This window comes from Acomys russatus, chromosome 29 (genome assembly GCF_903995435.1).
Source record: "Acomys russatus chromosome 29, mAcoRus1.1, whole genome shotgun sequence".
Taxonomy (NCBI): Eukaryota; Metazoa; Chordata; class Mammalia; order Rodentia; family Muridae; genus Acomys; species Acomys russatus.
The window spans coordinates 7,775,918-7,799,633 of NC_067165.1; the positions used below are offsets into that span (position 1 = coordinate 7,775,918).

At 40.2% G+C, this 23,716-nt stretch overlaps 1 protein-coding gene across 1 annotated transcript in view; it reads left to right on the forward strand.

The window, feature by feature from the left end:
* The window catches only part of Eps15 (epidermal growth factor receptor pathway substrate 15), a 104,649-nt gene that overhangs the window by 57,338 nt on the left and 23,595 nt on the right, over positions 1-23,716 (forward strand). The window contains exons 13-18 of the mRNA XM_051171955.1: positions 4,770-4,842; positions 16,993-17,154; positions 17,663-17,860; positions 19,671-19,874; positions 22,852-22,968; positions 23,152-23,242. Coding sequence (XP_051027912.1) covers positions 4,770-4,842; positions 16,993-17,154; positions 17,663-17,860; positions 19,671-19,874; positions 22,852-22,968; positions 23,152-23,242 — 845 coding nt within the window. The remainder of the gene's footprint in view (positions 1-4,769; positions 4,843-16,992; positions 17,155-17,662; positions 17,861-19,670; positions 19,875-22,851; positions 22,969-23,151; positions 23,243-23,716) is intronic.

Here is a 23,716-nt window from a genome sequence, read left to right on the forward strand (position 1 = left end):
CTATACCACTGAGCTCCAGCCCCAGCACTTAGATGGTTTTCTAACCTTGCCTTGTAACTATAAGTTCTTTTTACAGGTTTAAAAAGTATTCCATTATCATTGTTTAAGTGCTTAGGCTCAAAGCGTGTATCTTCTATCATGTGTATCTTGCCATCCTAACTCAAGATAGTGAAGATAATTAGGGTCACATATGGAGACTAAGACTTGGCCTGTGTCAGAAAGATACTTTTATTGAAGGCTGGATTAGAACCCAGGTCTCCTGGGTTTTATTCTTTTTCTTACTCTTTTTTTTTTTTTTTTTTTTTTTTTTGACTTTGCATGTTCTCTTTTTTTTTTTTTTTTGACAGTTGATTATTTTTTTTATTAATTTATTCTTGTTACATCTCAATGTTTATCCCATCCCTTGTATCCTCCCATTCCTCCCCCCCCCCATTTTCCCATTATTCCCCTCCCCTATGACTGTTCCTGAGGGGGATCACCTCCCCCTATATATTCTCATAGGGTATCAAGTCTCTTCTTGGCTACCTGCTGTCCTTCCTCTGAGTGCCACCAGGTCTCCCCCTCCAGGAGATATGGTCAAATGTGAGGCACCAGAGTACGTGAGAAAGTCATATCACACTCTCTACTCAACTGTGGAGAATATTCTGACCATTGGCTAGATCTGGGAAGGGGTTTAAAGTTTACCTCCTGTATTGTCCTTGGCTGGTGCTTTAGTTTGAGCGGGACCCCTGGGCCCAAATCTGCCTATCATATTGTTCTACTTGTAGATTTCTAGGACCCTCTGTATCCTTTTATTTTGCTATTCTCCCATGCGTCTCTCAATTTAGAGTCCCAATAGGATGCCTTCCCCTCTGTCCCAGTTTCCTGGTAAGTGAAGGCTTTCGTGGGACATGCCCCTTGGGCTAGTATGCAGATATAAGTGAGTATATACCATTTGATTCTTTCTGCTTCTGGGTTAACTCACTCCTTTTTCTTACTCTTAAGACTCAGGTATCTCAGCTGGGCAGTGGTGGCACATATCTTTAATCCCAGCACTTGGGAGGCAGAGGCAGGTGGATTGCTGTGAGTTTGAGGCCAGCCTGGTCTACTAAAGTGAGTCCAGGATAGGCAACGCTGAACAGAGAAACCCTGTCTCCAAAAACAAAAACAAAAAAGACTCAGGTACCTCACCGAAGAGTATTTAATGAGAATAGCATGCTTCCCTTTACTTGTAATAGAAGTCAGTAGTTAAGTTTCTTAGTGTTAACATTCTAAGTTTAGATTGCATCTAAAGGAGTTTTATAAGAAGTACCAAGACTGAAAAAATAATAACTTTGTGAGTTTTCATAAGCTTTCTAGTTTCTGATGGTTTTTAGTTTTAGAAAATGATGGATGATATGTTCATAAAAGTGACAATAAGTATGTATCTGGGAGGGATATGGGAAGTGAGTTAATCTGTGATGCTGTTGGCACTATATTAAAGTCAAGATAGATGGCTTCCTCTATTTTTTCTATAAACTGAGCCCAGCATAAATACAAGTAAATTGTGGACTCAGGTTTTCTTAACCTGACTGCATTTGACCACCCATGTTAAGTTTCTGCAGTTACTCACCACAGGCCTCTGAAAGCCTAGCTGGAGCCTCACTTTCCTTGCTGGTCCAATATGAAGGTACACAGAATCAAAACTGTGAGCCTTTCAAATGCCAGGGAATCCTGTCTCTCCCCCTCTCCCCCCGTAGCGTTGGCACTGTGTATTCTCAGGACATGTAAGTATGTATGAGTGAACAGGACAGAGAGATACTCTAAATGAGGGATGAGTAGGAATAATTCTTTCCTCCTTTCTGGAAATTTTTTCTTTATTGTCCATATAATATATTGGAGACTGCTTGAGAAGCTGAATACTTGAATAGTGTTTAAAGTATGTTAAAAAGAGTGTTTTGGGGACTGAGATAGTTCATTAGATAATACATTTGTCAAGCAAGTGTATATGGGGGAGGCCTTGATACCCAGCACCATTGTCAACTCTGGGGAGGTATGGTGGTCTGCCTATAATCTCAGTATGGGAGAAGGGACAGCGTGTCTCCTGAGCAAGCATCTACGTAGACTAGCAATGTGCAAGCTGTAGGTGCAAGTGAGAGGCTGGCCTCAGTGTGTGTGAGGTGGGGAATGATCACGGAAGACACCAGGCATCTACTTTGAGCCCACACACAAATGCACACATGTCCTCTTGGTCATATATACAGGAACACATATATACACATGAATAAAATTTACATAGAAATATGTCTATATTTTTAATGTTTTGTATTGGTTATTTATATTACCTGTAGAAAAAATGTGTTTTTAAAAGAAAGACTGTAAGAAATACAGCCAGTCAATTTTCATGCATCTAAATGTATGTTTAAATGTTTATAATTACCTGAAAATAAGAGTGTAGTTAGAAAGTAAGAGTTATTTCAAGACAATAGAATAACACTTTGGTGTTTCTGATATAAAGCTAAATTAATTTTTATACATTGGCTAGTACTATGCTATGGTACTTAGTTTTCATCACATTATTGAAGGAATTATTAAAGGGACCAGAATTTTACTTCGATAAACTTGAATAGAAGTTAGGTTTTATTGATCTCTGAGCTAAGAAATGATTTCTAAAGGTTCTCATATTTCATGAGTGGAGAATGATCTTTAGCATATGTTTAGAGATATTTCTATTGTTTCTTCCCCCAAATGCCATAAATTATAAGCAGCAGTCTGTACTGTTCAGGCACCCTCCATTTTGCTCAGACATAGACTGCTTGCTGCTAAGAGCTCCAGTCTTTGTTGATCTCTCTCCCTTCCTCACCAAGTGAGCTTCCTTTGCTCTGCCATTCTTCTGTCTCCACTACTGCAAGTCAGCCGCTGCCTTCTTACAGCTCAGTTCTCCTGTGTGCACATTTTGTTTTCTGAGCAGGCACTGTGAGTAACAGGAGCGAACAGCAGAGCAGAGACAGTGAGCAGACACTGTCAGTAACAAGAGTTAAAAGAACAGCAGAAAGAATTTAAATGATGCACCCTCATGTCTGCAGTGACGGTCTCCGATACGTTATCATGTTTTCTATTTTTGTTATCTGCTGTCTCAAATGGAGCTGAAGTGGTACTGACCTTGTGTGCAGTGTCTCTGAGGATTTGGGGGCTGGAGCCCAGGGTGGAGGTTGGGGGAGTGCTAGATTTTCATGTGACTTATCTCTGACATACTGCAGCAGGACTGAAAACACTCATCTGCTCACATAAGGAGGAAAAAAATTTTCCAAGATTGAGCTAGCAGAGTTGCTGCTATATTTTCAGATTTTCCCCCTTGTGATTTTCTATTTTTCAATTTCACCTAATTTGATAAGGGCTGGGCGTGGGGGGTGGCCTCTGCATAGTACATTGAGAGATGGAAGGAAGGCTGGAACAATGATTCGAATGGTAAGGGACTGTTTAAAATCTCCAGGACATCGAGACCCACATGGCAACCCATCTGACAAACGGTTAGTGAGTTCCTTGGCCATCTCAGGTATTTAAAAGTAACAGTGTACAAACAGCTTTATTCTCGAGCCTTCTTTTTCCATAAAGACCTTGAGATCATTGTACCTGAAGGTCCAAAACAGCTGATGTGGCGCTACATTTCAGAGTCTCACTGTAACAGGATGAGACACACAAATAAGGCATGTAGTTTCTTCCTTACGTGTTTGGTATAATTCTGTCACTTTCCTTTATGATACACCTAATGGAATTCAAGCTTACATTTGGATTCTGTTAGATACTGAGTTGGTGTTAGTTATTTGAAACATGGTAATGACCCTGTAAGGTGAGACTGCCATACTAGACTAGAGGGTTTCCTAAATGCTGTCTTCCCTCTCTGTGCTGCCTTCTTCCCACTCCCATGTACTGCTGAAGGACTCTGTGGCTTTTTTACCTCTCATTTTGTAGAAAATAAAAGAGCAGTACATGCAAATGGTTTTAGTAAACATGGGAAGTTAAATTTGTTACAGGAAAAGAAATAGCTTTATTTTGTCATTGAAATCTTAAGGTTTTTTTGAGATTCATTCGTATGGCTCCAGCTCTGTTAAAGAACATCTGAATTTGGGCTGCTGTTTCCAAGAGGCTTATGTGTTTGATTTGAGGGGAAGACCTAACACTCCTCGGACTGTTCTTAAACATAATGTACACGATTTTGCATACTTAGCTATTGGGTTTCATAGGTAGTCCCTAAGAACGTCTTTGGAGTAACTGTGGTATTTCAAATAGCATGCTACCTGTATGTTAACGTTCTTTTACATTTTTCTAGGTTGTTGCATTCTAAAATTGATGTCCACTGGTGATTTAAGGGAAATTAACACACAAATGGCTGTTTCATTCAGCCATTCTTATTTAATAGGACAGTGATAGTTAAGGGTTAAATGTAGAGAGCTGATGCAACCCCTCCTTTTCTTCACTAGCAGTTTTCATTGGATGATATCACCATAGCAACAGTGAGATCAGTGAAACCTGAGCCTTCCATTGATTAGTTTTTGCTTCTTCCTTTTTTAATCTATCCTTTTTTCACCACATTTTAGTGAGGAAGCAATTTTTTTTTTTTTACAAACAGAGCTTATATTGATTTCTATTTCATAAATAATTTAAATAGGGTAGAAAATTCTGCCCTTCATTTAAAAAATTGAATGTTTCAACATGTATTTAAAAAGCGATTCTGGCTTAGGAGGATGGATAGCCATCCCAGCTGTAGCGGATGTTCTCAGATACTCTTGCATTGTTTGCTGGTCTTCCAGGGAAAAGAACAATGTGGAACAGGACCTTAAAGAGAAGGAAGACACAGTTAAGCAGAGGACAAGTGAGGTTCAGGTAAGTGCTCTGTAAAATGTGCTGCTCCGGTTCTCATGTATTGGTTCTCATGTACCGGTTCTCATGGTAAATGTATTTACTGTTTCACAGGCATGATATTAGGTCTAGGGGATACCTAATATTTATTTAACATAAATGTCTTTTTTGAAAAAAAAAAATGTTTGTTGCTCTGAGTTCTGGCCTTTAAAGATAATACCACAATGATAAAGCAGTGTTTTAAAGCACATATCTCTAGATTTGAAAATATTTTAATATTTACTTTCATATTATTATTAAGGATGACGTTGAATGATGATATAAATACTATCACGCCAATAAAATTAAATTGGATCATCATCAAAAACAAAATTGCTTTTTCACGCATGTAAGGTTTTTGTCAGCTGAGAGACCTACTATTTTCAGAGACTGTTTTGCATGACTGGGAGGGTGGGAAATGATAGAAATTTAAAATAACATCTTATAAACTGCTTTGTAGCCAAAATACCTGAAACTTTGTCATAGAGAAATTTAACTCTTTTTTGCTGGGTTGTATTAGTAATTTGTAAGTAGAGAAGATAATAAAACCTGTTTCTGTTTGAGAAATGACAGTGTTTTACACATTAAAACCAGTATTGAGCAGGGTTCCATGTGGCCATGTTACTGGGATATGTTCCCTGAGTGCTGTACAGGAGGTAGGCCGTGCGGGCACTGGTGGCAGGTGCCAGCAAGGGCTCATAGATGGGCATTTACTAAAGTGGACTAATGGCTTTAAATGGGTGGAAAAGCTGGGATTTGCTAGGCCCATCCTTTTGTTTTGGTAGAGGAGAGCCATGCTAGGGTGGGGAAGATGATTCATTGACAGATTGAGGAAGCTAGGGAGACTTGTGCTTGGTAGTTGACTCTGATTGGATGACTACATTTATTATATTTATTGAAATTTGCCTAAAAGTGGTGTGAAAGTCAAGAAATTTATAACCAGCATTTCTCTTTCTGCTAATGAGATTAGATGTGGGCTGGTAAGTTGCTTGAATTTTATTGTTTTGTATAATCTTAAGCTTCTTGAGAAATGCAAACACTAAAACTTAATTTCAGTAGTTACTGCTGGGTACAGCTTGGGAACAGAGGGCAAAAATCTACAAAAGTTGGGGTTTTTAAAAATCTGAAGTAGATATAGTTACTGGTACAATCATAGACAACGTCTAGATTTAACCAGCTGCTGTTCTAAAATATACAGGTTCTTGTGATAGATAATATTTTGTTATTTGTAGGGAAAGACAAACTGGATGGAGATTTAAGTAGCCAGTTTAGGAGAGAACTAAAATTTATATTGTTCCTTGAATATCCTGAAACATTAAGTTTCTTATAATTATAGAACTTGTATTGCTAAAATTTCTCCATAATGTACTTGCTCATCTTGCTTAGTGGTATTAGTAAAAGAACACTAAGCTTTGTGAGATCTGAAATGTATGATTGGCACATGAGATCCAAACTGGTTTTTGCATAGGGTGAGGCATCTTAGAACTTGCTTAGTGTAACACAAGCACTGATGGCTGGAAATAAATTCACTGGACAGTAACACTGAGGTTAATGGAGGTTCTGGCTGGGTTAGTAGAGTCATCTCTGTGTTATCAATGGTAATGAGATGCTAGGGATGATAATTGATAAACAGCTCAAGCATCTCGTTTTGTGATCATTTTTGTGTTCAGAAAACATTTTCTGTTTTCTAAAGCACAAAAAGACTTAGGAAAATTGGTAAGAAATGGAATTCATGACCTACTGAATTAGCTCTGATTGACCCTTTAGTAAGAAGTTACAGACTAGAAGTAACACTGATAGTTAAAATCTGTAATTCCAACTTTTGGTACTTTCTTTTCTTTTTTGAAATTCGGTTTTGTGTAACTCCGTCTGGCCTTGAACTCACTGTAGTTGAGGGGGTCCCAGAGCTCCTGATCTTCTTGCTTCCCCTCCCAAGTGAGGAGACTACAAATGTGCACCACCATGGCCTGCGTTCAGTACCACCTTTCTAGTTTTTCGGGTAAAAGATCATTTACTAGAGCTGTTATTAAATAGCAGAGCCTAAGGAAGTATTTGTAGCTACTTTTTTCCTACTCCACTTTCTAATGTAGATCCTGATGAGATATGGGAGCTTAGCCTGTTGTTGAGTACCCTACCTTGTCTCTTTTGAGTGTTGGCATTTCTCTAGCTAGTAAAGTAAGGTGGTTACACAAATTCATATCTTAAGCATAGAAATTAAAGTTTTAAAACCAAGAGCCTTAAGGTTTTACTTTTATTTTATGAGTGTTTTGCTTGTACATGTGTAGGTGCACTATGTGCACACTTGGTGTCTGCGGGGTGGGGGTGGGGTGTTTGATCCCTGTAACTGGAGGTATAGGCAGTTGAGAGCCACCATGTGGGTGCTAGGAAATGAACCTAGGTCCTGTGCAAGAACAGTAAGTGCTCCTAACAGCTGAACTGTCTTTCTAGCCCCATCGATAGTTATTTGGTTGGTCTTGTCTTTGTTTCTGTTTTGGTGCTGATGATTGACCTCAAAGCCTCATGTACGTTAAGCACATGTGCCCTCACTGAGCTGCACGCCAGCCAGGTTCTGGGTTTGTATTTATATGTGCTTTATATTTTAAAGTAGAATATTGGTTTTCTACCTTTTTGTTTCTTGTGTGGTCTGTGAGCTCACATCTTAAAATGTTTTCTTTCTTCTCACTGCTCCCAGTCACCCTGATACTAACGACTATTGACAATAAGATCTCTGCTCCCCGAGAGCCAGGTGTATATTTCCAGTTAGCCATTTTGGTGTTTATCATATGAAGGCCTCTCTGTCCAAAATAAGTCTAGTTGGAAAAAAATAGCTTCAAGTTTGGACTTGCTATTTCTTTCAGTACTAATCTTTCATATTACTGACTTATCTTAAATATATATTTAAGTATGTCTATTAAATATTTATATTTATGGGCTGAGGCCATGGCTCAGCGGGTAACAGTGCTTGCTGTACAAACATGAAGAGCCAAGTATCCACATAAAAATCCAGGCATTACTGCGCATGCCTGTGACCCCAGCTCAGTAGAAAGGGGACATAAGATCACTGCGGTTTGCTGGCTACCAGTCTAACTCTAGGTTGGGTGAGAGAGCCTGTCTTAGAGGAGTAAGATGGAGAGTGATGTAGCTAGACATCTGACTCCTTCTCTGACCTTTTCAAACCTGCATAATACAAGAAAGAACATGCATACACGTATACACATACCACAGACAAATAAATATAGAATCAAATATACATGTACACACACATTCTAGTCTTCCATCTTAGGAGGCTCTTGAGCTCGGAATTCCACTTGGGATATATATGTCTTCTACTATATTTGGAAATACATTGTTAGATACTTAAGGGAGCTGTCCAAGTAAAAATAAACAAACTTTGAATTTATACATGAAAGTAAAAAGAGGACAGAATGTACCCAGAACCCACAAGCAGGAATGACTAGGGACCAGTAGGTATCTACCAAGCCCACTTTTGTGACTTTGCTCATAGTAACTTCACACAAAAGGAAGCTCCTGGATATGCCTATTTCACTAGTGAAGAGTTAATAACTCAGGCTAGAGAGATGGCCTGGTAGGTAAGGTAGAGGACCTGGGTTCAACTCCCAGCACCCACACAGTGGCTCACCACCATCTATAACTGCAGTTCCAGAGGATCCTATGCTTTCTTCTCACCTCTATAGGCACCAGGCAGTCATGTGATGTGCCTACTTATACACATAAAATAAAATCTGAAAAAATAAAAATAAATCTTGAAAACAAGAGTTAGTAGCTCAGAGTAATTAGCCTTTTTATTTTTATTTTTTTCATTTTAATTCATTTATTTGACATTTTTCCCCCTCTGAGGAAAAGGGATAGCTTTAGTTAGAAAAGCAAGTTTTATTCATAAGTCATTGGGTTTTTGTTTTCTTGGTTTATGGGGGTTTGTTTGTTTGTTTGAGACAGGATCCCACTATGTAATCCAGAATAGCTATAATTTGCTATGTAACCCAGATTCATCTCAAATTCGAGATTCCCCCTGCCTACACCTCCCAGATGCTAGAATTACAGGTATATGTCAGTGATCCTTTCATTTTCATGTTGCTAATATTTTATAGGTTTAATTGTTAAATTACTTCTTCAGTAGTACATCAGACTCAGGTTACTAAGATGAGTTATTTTAACAACAATATGTCTTAAGAGTTACAGTGTTTAAAATTTATTTTTACAAGCTGGCCACAGTGGCTCACGCCTGTAATCCCAGCACTCAGAAATGCAGAGGCCAGCCTGGTCTACAAAGTGAGTCCAGGACAGCCAGGGCTACACAGACAAACCTTCTCTCGAAAAACAAAATTAAACAAACAAAAAATTATTTTTACATAGCTCCCTATGATATGTAGAGGGCACGAGGTGAGTTTATTGGTTTCATTATCTTGAGAAGTTTCTAGAAAACAGGACATTTTTCTTGAAATTTCACTCTCCCTCCCCCCTTCCTTCCTTCCTTCTTCTTTTTTTTTTTTTTTTTTTTGTTTTTCAAGACAGGGTTTCTTTGTGTAGCCTTGGCAGTCCTGGACTCACTTTGTAGACCAGGCAGGCCTCAAACTCACAGCAATCCACCTGCCTCTGCTTCCCAGAGTGGGATTACAGGCTAAGATTTCCAGTGCAGGTAACCCTTTATTCCTGAATGCGGCCTCTTAGATGAGTCTGGCTGTGATGTTTTCTAAGGTAAACGTTGGCACCACGTCACACCATTATTGTTCCTTTGGTCTCTGCTGCTCTCCATTGCTATTGCCTTTGCAGTCCATAGCGCCTTGAAGCCAGTAGCTCGGACGCAGGAGAGAGGGCACCCGCAGGAGGTCTGGTGACTCACTGCACTATCCAAGCGCCGGAACCTGCACTGCCCTAGTTAGGGTGTACTGGGTGGAGAATGCTGGAGGAAGGAGATGGGAGACACGCATTTGTGCCTTTATCTACTTCTAAGATAAACAAATTTGTGCCAAAATAAAACAGCCAAACAGATCTGGATACAGAGAATAATGTCGAATCTGCATCGCAGAAGGGTAGCCTTGTAAATGGGTTTGTGGTAAGAAAAATTTCTTATTCATATTAGAATATATATTGCAACTTTTCATTTTGACTTAATTTTAATTCTCTTTACTGAAAGCAAAGATCCTTTGCTGTGGATTTGTGTTGGAAAAAAATTTTTAAGCTTTTCTTTGTAAAGATTTCTTTTTCAATTTTGTGAGTGTTTGCCAAATGTGCGTATGTGGACCATGTGCATACCTGGGGCTAGTGAAGAGTGGGTGGGGTCTCTCCAGTTCTGAACAGGAGTGAGCTGCCACCATGGGGGTGCTGAGAACCAAACCCAGGTTCTAGGAAAGAGCAGCAGATACTCTTTAACTGCCGAGCTATCTCTTGTTTTATCTTTAGCTTGTAAGACAAGGTCACACTTTGCTGACGTAAAGCTTGCTGTAGCTCAGGCTAGCCTTGAACTCACAGCTATCATTTTGTCTCACCCCTGAAAGGGCTGGGCTGCATTGCAGACATGCGACACCATGCTGGCCTTACATTGGAATTTTTATAGAGATGCATCTTTCTTCATGCTGAGAAGTAAACATGGAGAAATGCTATTTTTTAATATGGACATTAATTAAGGCTTAAGTATTTCCTAGGGGTATTTTATCAGTAAACGTTTCTTAAAGGCCTGTACTTTTGTGTTACAAGATAGCTTTTCATTACAGCAAAGAAAAAAGACAAAGTAGTAAAAATTGGGTTACCTGAGTGAAAGTATTTGCTCTTATAAGAGAAAGAGATAGAGCAAGACTAAGTATATATTATGTTAGTTTGTTTATTCTTATTCCTCTTATGGAAGCCTATCTTCTGAGGTTACAATTAAGTGACATACTAAAAATACTATTTTAAAAATAGTTCAGTGTATTAAATGAACATTAATTTTTGTATTGGTAGTTCTTACATAGAGAAGAACAGAAACATAGAAAAAATTTAAATTAGTAAAATCACTAGAGATGTGATACCTTGTTAAAAAATATTTATTTATTTATTTATTTATTTAGCCTGCACAACAGAAGAGGGTACCAGATCTCGTTATAGATGGTTGTGAGCCACCATGTGGTTGCTGGGAATTGAACTCAGGAACTTTGAAAGAGCAGCCAGTGTTCTTAACCTCTAAGTCATCTTTTCAGCCCCAAACTTTTATTTTAAAAAGGATGCTGAGCTGAAGAGATAGCCTAACAGTTAAGAGCACTGACTGCTCTTCTAGAAGACCAAAGTTCAATCCCCAGCAACCACATGGTGGCTCATAACCACCTGTAACTCCAGTTCCAGGCAATCCAAAGCCCTTTTCTAGCTTCCCTGAGCACCAGGCACACACATGTCACAGGAAATTGTAAAATACTGGCTAGCAAAATGGCTCATCAGGTAAAGCCTGAGGACCTAAATTTGATCCCTGGGACCCACATAGTTAGGGAAAGACCTGACTCTAACCTGCATACACATACTTAATGAAATGTAACAAATCATTAATTATAAAATTCAGTAACGCCTGAGAAATGAGGGAACTTTTCTGTCAGTGAATTATTAATCATTTGATGTTATACCTAAATAATTTTAGATATATAATAATATATATATGTTTCTATTCATCTTTTTAAAAAATGAAAACTATGTCCTAAACACTTTATTTTATTTTTTGAGACAAGGTTTCTCTGTGTAGCCTTGGCTGTCCTAGACTCACTTTGTAGAGTAGGCTAGCCTCAAACTCACAGAGATCTGTTATAATTATTTTTATAAAACTGTTTCTCAGTTTCTCTCTTAACCCAGCTATCACACAAATAACTGACTTCTATATTTGTTTAATAAGCTTCACAGCACAATAACTAAGCAGTTATTACTCTATTCTTAACCCTCTAAGGTAATTTGTTTTCTTCCTAGCTTACCTGGCAGAGATACTGAGATATTTGCACTTTGTAGCTTTTCTGCTCCAACTCCTCTCTCCTGGTGTCCCTTGGACCTTTCCCCTGGCTGAATCCCCTACTTCCTTCCTCCTCTGGCTGGCAGGAAGTCCAGCCCTATTCTTTCCCCTGCTCATGGATTGGCTGTAAGCTGCCTTATTGGCATACCAGGGGACAGTTGGGGAGCAATGTTTATACAACATTGATCCAGAAGAGCCTCAGAACAAAGATTGCACCCAGATTGGGGGTGGGGAGGCCATACACAGAAATCAGCATTTGAATTGCACAATAACCTTATGCCTACAGAGATCCACTTGCCTCTGCCTCCCAGGATGTGCCACTGCTCCAGCTCTAAACACTTTCTTATATGTTCTTTCTTGGTAATTAGTATTTTCCTTTTTTGTACTTATATTTAAAGACAACATATTTACAAAGACTAGATCTGATTAGAGAATTGAAAGTCTAGATTTTTGTTTAGGTTGTAGAGAAAGAAATTGGATGGATGGGGACAGGTAACATGTTTTACTACTATTAAAACGAGTTTTTTGTTTTGTTTTGGCATGTGGTGGGCATGTGTACATACATTGGGGATATGGAGAGGATTTATACTGGTCTTTGAGGACTTTGGACTACTTGCTCATGAGCACAGGATAGCTCCTGTTCCATTTCTTACTACAGAAATTGATTTAATAGGGACTGGAGGTATTGCCCAATGGTTAAGAGCATGTTCTTCCCAGAGACCTGAGTTCAGTTCTCAGTAACCATGTCACGGCATTACAGTGTCTTTGGCCTGTACCATCCGTGGACACTTTCACGCATAGGCACATACCCACATGCAGACATATACATGCAATTTTAAAAAAAGAAATCTTTTAAAAATTCACTTAGTATATTACACTTAAAGGATATGTATAATATTACATTGGTTAAAAAAAAAAAATAAACCACTGGGGCTGGAGAGATGGCTCAGAGGTTAAGAGCACTGACTGCTCCTCCAGAGGTCCTGAGTTCAATTCCCAGGGACCACCTGGTGGCTCACAACCATCAAAATATGATCTAATATCCTCTTTTGGCCTGGCAGAACACTGTATACATAATAATAAAAAATAAATAAATCTTTAAAAGACAAAAACAACAAAAAACCCAAAACACTAATCTTATCCAAAAATCTGAGAAGTAATCTGAATAGTTTTTTTCCCTTGTCTGTCAGTGGTTTAGTTTTCTTACCTGTATATGTGACCAGTAATAGCCTCTACTTCTTGGATATGCATTTGGGATGCATGCATGTCACTCTATATCTGTGGAAGTCCTTCCTTGCACTGAGTAAGTCTTGAGAGTCTTTACCCACTGAATCATCTTACCAGCCCAATCTTTAATATATAATCAGTTAAAATTTCTGCTCTCCATAAACAGTGGTGGGTTTGCCTAGTGTGCATGTGGCCCTAGGTTTAAGCCCCAGCTCAGGGGGGAAAAAAAAAAAAAGGACAGGGTTTAAATGTGTTATATGAGCTATATGCCTCAGTGAAATGGTTTAAAATAATTATATACCAATATTGAAAAAATTATGCCTCTTAGGAGAAACAATTACATGATTACATTCATGTAAGATATCCAAATTAGACGGATTGGTAGAAATGAGAAATAGCTTGGTGGTTACCTGGGCCAGAGGAGAATGGGAAGCAAGAGAAAGGTCGGGAGTAGAAAGGGTGCGACTTGCTGCAGAGTACAGAGTTTCTGTGGGAGGTTGATGGAAATGTTCCGAAATGCCTTTACATGATACTTGCACAACTCCCTGAGTAAAATTATGTAGTATTAACTCTTCAGCTGTAATTACCTCATGAAAGCTATTATAGAAAATAAGCTGGGGCCTGGGGGTGGTGTTAATTCTAGCACTTGGGAGGCAGAGGCAAGCAGATCTTTGTGAGTTCAAGGCCAGCCTGGTTTACAGAATGAGTTCCTGGACAACCAGGGCTACACAGAGAAACCCTATCTTGAAAAATTCCCCTCCCCCCCAAGAAAGAAAAGAAACTGTATTCTATCTATATATTAGGAGCGGAGTCAGGAGGTGTTGATTGTATTGGTCAGAAACTGACACTATAACAGAACCAAAAAAAAAAAAAAAGGCGTTGAAAGAGATCAAATGCTTAGATGCCTAGGAAAAGGAGTAGTAAGCACAAGAAGCTCGTATATGGCTTGCTCAGGGTGCAGCATGGCGGTCAGTGTGGCTGAAGTAAACTGAGTGATGGAGGGAGCACTTGGACATGAGTTGGCATACAGGTTACTGTAGATTCTTGAGGACTGATTTTTTTTTTTTTCCAGTGAGACTCTGAAAGGTTTTGAGTGGATAAGTGATAGGATTTGACACAAGGATTTGTTTTACTTTATGTTTCATGCTTTTAAAACATTTTTTTCCAGTTGTAGTGGGTATACCTGTAATTCTAGTACTTTGGATTTCAAGGCTAGCTATCCTTTGCCGCATCTGAGTTCAAGCCAGCTTGGGCTACACAAGGCCTTTTCTCAAAAAAATAAAAAGTTTGTTTTCTTAATTTTAACTGATACATAGTAATTATACATATGTCTAAGGATGCAGTGTGACATTTCAGCCTTTAATACAGTACACTGATCAGATGAAAATAATTGGCAAAACTGTCACTCAGGCATGCATTATTTGTGTGTGTGTGTGTGTGTGTGTGTGTGTGTGCGCGCGCGCTGATAACTTGGAAATATTTAATTGCTGTGACCCATAGTTGCCCTGCTGTGCTATGGAGCATCAGGATTCACTCCTGTATAGCTGTACACACCACTACCCTCAACCCTTTCTTCCCTACTCCCACCCAAGGGCCGACAAATGCTATTCCATACTGCATGAGAGCACGCTTTTCACTGGTACATACAAGTAAGAACATACAGAATTTGACATAAGTTGAAGTTGTTCTTTTTGGTTTTAATACTGGGGGTTTAGCCAGGGCCTTTTGTTATTGGTGGTGGTAGTGGTGGTATTTTGTTTTTGTTTTTGTGAGGCAGGGTCTCTCTGTGTAGTTGGCTGTCCTGGTAGTCACTGTGTTTCTGTTGTTGTGATGAAACACCATGACCGAAAAGCAAATTGGGGAGGGATGGGTTTATTTGGCTTACACTTCCACAGCATTGTTCATCAAAGGAATTCAGGACAGGAACTCAAATAGGGCAGGAACCTGGAGGCAGGTGCTGATGCAGAGACCATGGAGGGGTGCTGCTTACTGGCTTGCTTCCCCTGGCTTGGTCAGCCTACAAACCCAGGACCACCAGACCAGGGATGGCCTCATCCACAATAGGGTTGAGCCTTCCACATTATTAACTAATTAAGAAAATGTTCTACAGCTGGATATTATGGAGGCATTTGTAAAAGTAACTTTTATTATCTTGGCTCAGCTCTTGTCTGGGAGGCTTACTGCCTCCTTCTGCTAACCCAGGCCTAGTCCTGGAAGCTTCTAGCCTCCATACAATCTAACCTAGGCCTGGAATGTTTTCAGCCTCTGAGACTTATTTGCTTAATAAGCTCACCCTTACTTGTTCTTTCTGAGCTCTGGGCTGGCTGGTTCAACTCAGCTAATATGGCTCAAACTCTTCTCCCAGCTGACTTAATTCAGTACAGGCTCTCTCTTGGCCTGGAATTGCTCTGCTTGGCCTCAAACTAACTTAGCAGTCTGCTCTGATCTTCTGGCTCCTTCTCACTTTCTGCCTCGTTCTGTTTTCACCTGAGTTCTCTCTCTGCAAACCATCTATTACTGTCCTGGTAAAACTGCCTCCTCTCTCTGTAAAACTGCCTCTTAAATAGCTTCCCTTCTCTCTCTCTTCTTGTGAGAGTTGGGTGTATCCTATTCTGTCAAATCTCTGATTTGTCACCTTTTCTGCCACTCAATTAGACATCACTTTCAAACATGGGTGCTTTCTTCTACAAACTAACTATACCTTCGTTTGGGATTAAAGGCATGTACCATCATGCTTGGACCTAAGCTGTTCTTTACCTGTTACTTGCTCTATATCAGGCTGCGCTTGAACTCAGATCTGTTTGCCTCTGCCTCCTGGATTAAAGGTGTGTTTGTGCTGGGCATTGGTGGCACACGCCTTTAATCCCAGCATTCGGGAGGCAGAGGCAGGCGGATCTCCATGAGTTCAAGGCCAACTGGGACTATAGAGCAAGTTCCAGGACAGTCAGAGCTGTTACACAGAGAAACCCTGTCTTGAAAAACAAAAAAAAAAAACAAAAAACAAAACAACAACAAAAAAAGGTGTGTTTGTATCCCCGGAGGATTGCACAGACCTAGAAGATCTTTGGCTGTGATCTCTTGCCAGAGCAGCTATGCTCTGAATTAACATTCCTCTACAGGCATTTTCTTACTTAAGGTTCCCTCCTCTCAAATGATTTTATCATGGGTCAAGTTGGCATAAAACTAGCCAGCATACAGGGCTAGCCTCAAACTGAAAGATTGGCCTGCCTCAGCCTCTGGAGTGTGGGATCAAAGGTGTGTGCCACTACGCACTGACAGAGGTTTTTAAAAAGTGGCTGAGGTGCTGAAAAATATGTGTAAAAGCTGAGAGGAAGCAGTATAACCCGCTGGAGGTAACTTTCTGAGAGAGATGAAGGCGGCTTTAACAGCACTGTGGGGAAGGACTTGCTGGCAGACTGGATGCAAAAAAACTAAGAGGGAAGTAGTAAAAGAAAAGTGGAAGAAGATGCCATGGTTTTGACTAGAAGATTGAGGTTAAAGCAGATGCAAGAAATAGTACAGGGTCTGTTTTGACACGTACAAATCAGTCAGACACGCAAGGACCAATCTGATCTGGAAGAGGCTATTTAAAGACTGCATGTAAAATTGAATACGTTATTCCTTTATTACAAAATATTTAATAAGCCGGGTGGTGGTGGCGCACGCCTTTAATCCCAGCGCTCAGGAGGCAGAGGCAGGTGGGTCCCTGAGAGTTCAAGGCCAGCCTGGTCTACAAAGTGAGTCCAGGACAGCCAAGGCTACAACAGAGAAACCCTGTCTCCAAAAGACAAAAACCAAGACAAACAAACAAACAAACAAAACCCAAAATATTTAATAAAACAAGACTTGGTTTTCCTTTAAAGTAGACTCAAAAATTCACGTCCCCATGCCTCAAAGAGATAAATGTGCGTTTTCTTGTGTTTCAGGATCTTCAGGATGAAGTTCAGAGGGAGAGCGTCAATCTGCAGAGACTACAGGCCCAGAAGCAGCAGGTGCAGGAGCTCCTGGATGAGCTGGATGAGCAGAAAGCCCAACTGGAAGAGCAGCTCCAGGAAGTCAAGAAACAGTGTGCTGAGGAGGCCCAGCTGGTAAAGCCCAGCTGCATGCTGACTGACTGCCCTTCTCCGCCTCGGCTGTGCTTTCAAGAGAAAGCCGTTGTCCGCGTGTTAGTGTAGTTTAGGCAGCCGTTGTCCGCGAAACATTGCCTACTTGTTAGTGTAGTCTAGGCAGCCGTTGTCCGCGTGTTAGTGCAGTCTAGTGTAGTCTAGGCAGCCGTTGTCCGCGTGGTAGTGCAGTCTAGGCAGCCGTTGTCCGCGTGGTAGTGCAGTCTAGGCAGCCGTTGTCCGCGTGGTAGTGTAGTCTAGGCAGCAGTTGCTTATGAAGGAGTTGGAGGGATGTTCTTGAGGATTACGGTTCTCTGTAGTAGAAATTAGGTTATATTTTCCAAATCTTGATCGCACGAGTGTTACCTTTGCGTCCAAGTTTCTCTTAGCCTCCTCCCTGTTGTCTTCCACTACTCAAAGAATACACCAAAAATTCTAACCCGCTGAACTAGACACCTTTGTTTAACTCTCCTCCCTTCATCTCCATTTATAGATCTCATCCCTGAAAGCCGAAATAACTAGTCAAGAATCTCAGATCTCCACTTACGAGGAAGAGCTGGCAAAAGCTAGAGAGGAATTAAGTCGCCTACAACAAGAAACAGCTCAATTGGAAGAAAGTGTGGAGTCAGGAAAGGCTCAGCTGGAACCTCTTCAGCAGCACTTACAAGATTCCCAACAGGAGATCAGTTCAGTAAGTGGGAAGGAGCTGCATGTCCCGAGCACCCCTGTCCGTCCCCCTCTTCGGACCTCCTAGCACCCGCCCCATCTTTATCTGCCTGCTTTGTATCTTTAGTTGCTTACAACTTAAGAGGTGTCAGTTTCTGCCTGAAGGTCTTTGCATAATGGACTAGAGTAGGAGCTTTGTAGTTAGCTGTTCAAGTTTAAATTCTGGCTCTGCCCTTAGGGAAATCACCTTTGGGTTTCAGATTTTTTTTCATCTTTAAAGTTGAAGATTTACCAACATGCCTACCTACTAAGGCTGTTATAAGGATTAAATGAGGCAAAACATGAGGTAGTTTAGCATAGTGTCTGATACATAAATTCTCAATAAATATTGCTTATTTTTTAAAATAAATAATAGCCTGGGCTGGTCATTTTATATCAGTTTGACACGAGCTAGAGTCATTGGGGAGGGAAGCCTCAATTGAGAAAATGCTTCTGTGAGATGGGATAAGCCTGTAAGGCGTTTTCTTAATTAGTGATTAATGGGGAGGGCCGAGCCTAGTGTGAGTGGTGCTGCCTACCCCTGGGTGGTGGTTCTGGGTTCTATAAGAAAGCAGGCTGAGCCTAGCCATGGTGAGCAAACCAGTAAGCAGCACCCCTCCATGGCCTCCGCATCAGCTCCTGTTTCTAGGTTCCTGCCCTGCTTGAGTTCCTGTCCTGACTTCCGTCAGTGATTATCAGTGCTGTGGAAGTATAAGCCAGATAAACCCTGTCCTCCCCCAAGTTGTTTTGGTCATAGTGTTTCATCACAGCAATAGTTTTTGTTTTGTTTTGTTTTTTTGAGACAGGGTCTCTCTGTGTAGCCTTGGCTGTCCTGGACTCGCTTTGTAGACCAGGCTGGCCTCGAACTCACAGCGACCCACCTGCCTTGCCTCCCGAGTGCTGAGATTAAAGGCGTGCACCACCATCCTGGCCATCACAGCAATAGTAATCCTACAACACATCATAACCAGTTGTCTTTTTGAGGATGTAAATTTTAGATTGGTTTTGCTTATTAAAATAATTTGTTTTCTTGTTTCTGTTTTTTATTTTTATTTAACATAATTTATTGAATTCTGCCTTTTGTGCCTTACTGTTAAATTCATTTGAATAGTTGAGGTCAAAATAGCTTTATCCTTTGTTTCTTGGACTTTATGTGACTTACAGCTTTTTAGAAGATACTTCCTGGGGCTCTTCTTTCCCATTAACAAATAGCACCAGAACAGAAAGCAGCTTGTCTTACCCATATTTTCATTCCCCTCCCCAACAGTATTACGGCTGTATAGTATAGTATATATGCGCATACACTATATATACACATATATACTGTGTGTATGTATATATAGTATACACAGTTTTAGAATCAGCCATATATTCTGTTGAATGGATATATATATCTTGTATACTATATAGTATGCTGTCAAGTATACTTTAAATTCCTGTAACTCCCCTATAGCTTCATTGCTGACTTCTCCTTCTGTTACTTGGCTATCTTTTCCTCTGGTGTTCTAGGTCTTTCTTTTTCTAATTATACCTTGAAAAACTGCCAGTTCTCAGATACCTGAGACAGAATTCTTGGAGATTTCACAAGACTTACAAAAACAAATGCATGCATGCTCAAATTGGCAGGAGGACTCCATGGGAGAGACTTTTGAGATCTGTAAGTCAGGCTGTGTTCCCAGAGGATCCTCCTAATAGAAAGCAAACGTGTCTCTGAGTAAGTCTAGGGGCATAGCTGTTTGTATGTTACATATATTTCTAGTATTAAATTGTTTTGTATTTCTACTGTGTATTGGCAGATGCAAATGAGACTGATGGAAATGAAAGATCTGGAAAATCATAATAACCAATCAGATTGGTGCAGTAGCCCACAGAGCATTCTTGTAAATGGTGCTGCAGATTATTGTAGTCTCAGCACCAGCAGCAGTGAAACAGCCAACCTCAATGAACCTGCTGAAGGCCAGAACAACCCAGAGTCTGAACCCATACACCAGGAATCATCAGTGAGTCTTTATTCCATAGTCTTCATAACTAACCTCTCTCTCTCTCTCACACACTCACAGATTGATGAAGATCGAGGTGTGTGTATATACTTAGGTCTAGAAGCCAGGGCTCATCCTCAAAGTGTTATTCCTCAGATGTTGTCTACTTTTTTTTTTTTAAGGAAAGTGTCTCTCACTGATAACTGGGGTTCCCCAGTTAGACAAGGCTGGCCGGCCAGCAGTTCCCAGGTGCCTGTCCGTCTACACGTCCCCTGCCCTGGGACTGCACACATACACCACCATTCTTGGCTTTTTGCATGAATGCTGGGGATCTGAACTCAGATCCACATGCTGGAGCGACAAGCACTTTATCAGATAGGCTAGCTCCCCAGTCCCAGAACAAAGTTTTGTTAGCATTGTATATAATATAAAGAAAGACATTTTTTAGGATATATTTAAACTTTATGTATGTACATGCAAGTACCCACATAAGTCAGAAGAGGTATCAGAGCCTCTGAAGCTGGAGTTAACAGGCAGTTTAAACTGCCTAGTATGGGTGCTGGGAATTGAACTTGGGCCCTCTGGAAGAACAGCTGGTGTTCTTAACTGCTATGTCATCTCTTTAGCCCCAACAATTAAAATTCTTTCTTTTCAGTTTTAACTAATGTACAAATGTAGTCTAATTAATAAATTATTACTTTTTTAATAATAAGATTTTGAGTAGCTCAGGCTGGCCTCAAACTTAATTATAAATAGCTAAGGATGTCGTTAAGCTCTTTTGTTCCGTTTTGTTTTGTTCTGTGTAACAGAATCCTGAGTATCCTGGATTCACTTTATAGACTCGGCTGGCCTTGAACTCACAGAGATTCACCACACCTGACTAAGCTCTTTTTTAATTTAATGTGTCTGTGGGTGGGGAGGGGGTTCACTAGCATGCTTACCTATGGCTGCACTCATCCATGTGTGCAGGTGTAAACAGAGGTCAGAGTTCCACTTTGGTATCTTCTGATATCACTCTCTACATTATTTTTTTTATCTTCTCACTGAAAAAAGAGGTTGTTGTTTTAGCTAGACCTGAATGTCTATCTGTTTCTGCCACGCTAGGCCTGGGGTTACGGCTACACCCCACCATACCTAGCTTTTATTTGGGTGCTCCAAACGTGAGCTCAGTTAGTTCTTCATGCTTGTCCATCCACCACGCACTTTACCCAGGGACCCATCTTCTCAGCCTGTGTTTATGCTCTTGGTCTATTTGCCTCCATCTCCCATTTGATGGGATTAAGAGAGTGTGGTACCACACCTGGCTTATGATTTACTTTTCATAGAATATAGGTAAGAATCAGTATTTCTGGTAGGCATGGCAGCATAAATATTTAAACATTTTTCTGTTTATTTTGTGTGTACACACATGGCAGAGTATCCACATGGAAGTCAGAAGAAGACACATGTAGTCAGTTCTCTCCTTTGATCGAACTTGGGTTATCAGTGTCTGTACCCACTGAGCTGTCTTTGTAGCCCTAGTATATGTTTTTAGTCCCAGCACTCAGGAGCCTGAGGACAGTTGTGAGTTCTGTTCCATCTTGGGCTTTATAGTAAGATCATGTCTCAGAATAACAAAAGCACTTCTCTAGATAATAACATTTGGAGACAGGGCCGTACTTACTATGCTGCCCAAGTTAGCCTCAAACACCTCTGCTCAAGTGATCTTGCTCCGGCTTCCAGAATTGCAGAGATAGCATGACTAACTGGCCGACGTAATAACATTTTTTAAGTTTACTTTTCTTTATTTTTAAGCTTAGTAATATTTTTGAAGTTAAATTATAATTACATCCTTTTTTCTTTTCCTTCCGTCTAACCCTTTCCATGTATACCCTCTTTTTCTGAAATTCATGGCCTCGTCTTGTTTGTTTTACACACAAATGTATGCACATGCACAGGCACACACATGTGCACATATTCTTAAATAGGACTTGTCCGTATAATGTTATTTGTATGTATATGAGTTCAGAGCTGACCATTTAGTATTAGATATAAAAAGGTTCTTAAGGGGCTAGGGATATAGCCAGGTTTGGTGATATACACCTTTAAATCCTAGCACTCAGGAGGCAGAGGCAGGTGAACCTGAGTTTGAGGCAAAACCTGCTTTACATGGTGAGTTCCAGGTCAGCCAGGACTACACAGTAAGACCTTGTCTCTCTCTCTTAAAAAAAAAAAAACTTAGCCTTCACTTACCAGGAAACTGGGACAGAGGGGAGGACATCCTATTGGGACTCTAGATGAGAGAAGCATGGGAGAATAGCAAAGTAGAAGGATCCAGAGGGTCCTAGAAACCTACAAGTAGAACATTATGATAGGCAGATTTGGGCCCAGGGGTCCCGCTCAAACTAAGGCACCAGCCAAGGACAATACAGGCGGTAAACTTTAAACCCCTACCCAGGTCTAGCCAGTGGTCAGAACAGTCTCCACACTTGAGCGGAGAGTGGGATATGACTTTCTCACGTACTCTGGTGCCTCACATTTGACCATATCCCCTGGAGGGGGAGACCTGGTGGCACTCAGAGGAAGGACAGCAGGTTACCGAGAAGAGACTTGATACCCTATGAGCATATACAGGGGGAGGTAATCCCCCTCAGGAACAGTCATAGGGGAGGGAAATAAGGGGAAAAGGGGGAGGGAGGGAAGAATGGGAGGACACAAGGGATGGGATAACCATTGAGATGCAACAAGAATAAATTAATAATAAAGAATAAAATAAAATAAATCTTACCTAAAATGTCTTTATTGTATTCATAAGTTGGTGGGCATTGGCATGTCATAGAGTTCCTGTGGAAGTCAGAAGAAAAGTTGCAGGAGTTTGTTTTCACTTCCTCCAAGTAGGTTCTGGAGATTAAACTCAGGTCATCAGGCTTAGCAGCAAATGCCTTTACCCACTTAGCATCTCACCAGCCTGAGACAAAAAATGTTTAATCCTTAGTACTCACATATGTATTTTTGGTAGGTGAGAAGTAGTCCTGAAATAGCACCTTCTGATGTGACTGACGAAAGCGAAGTTGTGACTGCAGCTGGTAATGAAAAAGTTATTCCCAAATTTGAGGATGACAAGCATTCAAAAGAGGTGAAGATAGTTATACATTCAATTGTTCTTGTCACTCATGTCTGAAATGTTCTTTGTAGCTGCAAAAATATTTACTAATTTTTCAAAGTATTTATATGATCTGAATGTGGGTCTTTTGAAATACTATCTTTTAAATGTTTGGTTATTAAAATATAATCTGTTTTAATTAAAAATTATTTCTAGGAAGATCCATTTAATATAGAATCAAGTTCACTGACAGATCCAGTCGCAGATACAAACCTGGATTTTTTCCAGTCTGATCCTTTTGTTGGCAGTAAGTATCCTTCTTTTGTAAGTATGTCCAAAGCAGTACTTTGTGACGTATGAGTTATATAAGCATTCAGGCTTCGTTTTTTGAGAGCATATTTTTTTTAATTATTTATTTTTAATTTAGCTGGAGTTACAGACAGTTGTGAGCTGCCATGTGGGTGCTGAGAATTGAACCCAGGTCCTCTGAAGAGCATCCAGTGCTCTTAACCTCTGAGCCATCTCTTCAGCCCTTGAGAACATATTTTTTTTTACAACATAAGTAAAGCTGAGAAAATAAGAGCTTTATTCTTATATTTGATACTCTTTAACCTATATTTGCTAATATTCAACCTTAACATTATAACATGGAATTCTCTGATTAAGAGGATGTTTCTTCTTCAGAATAGAGGGCAAAGGAAAGATATATTACAATCCAGTGGTAGAGATTACACACTCATGAATCATTATTATTTAGCTAGCAATTACTGAGATACCAACG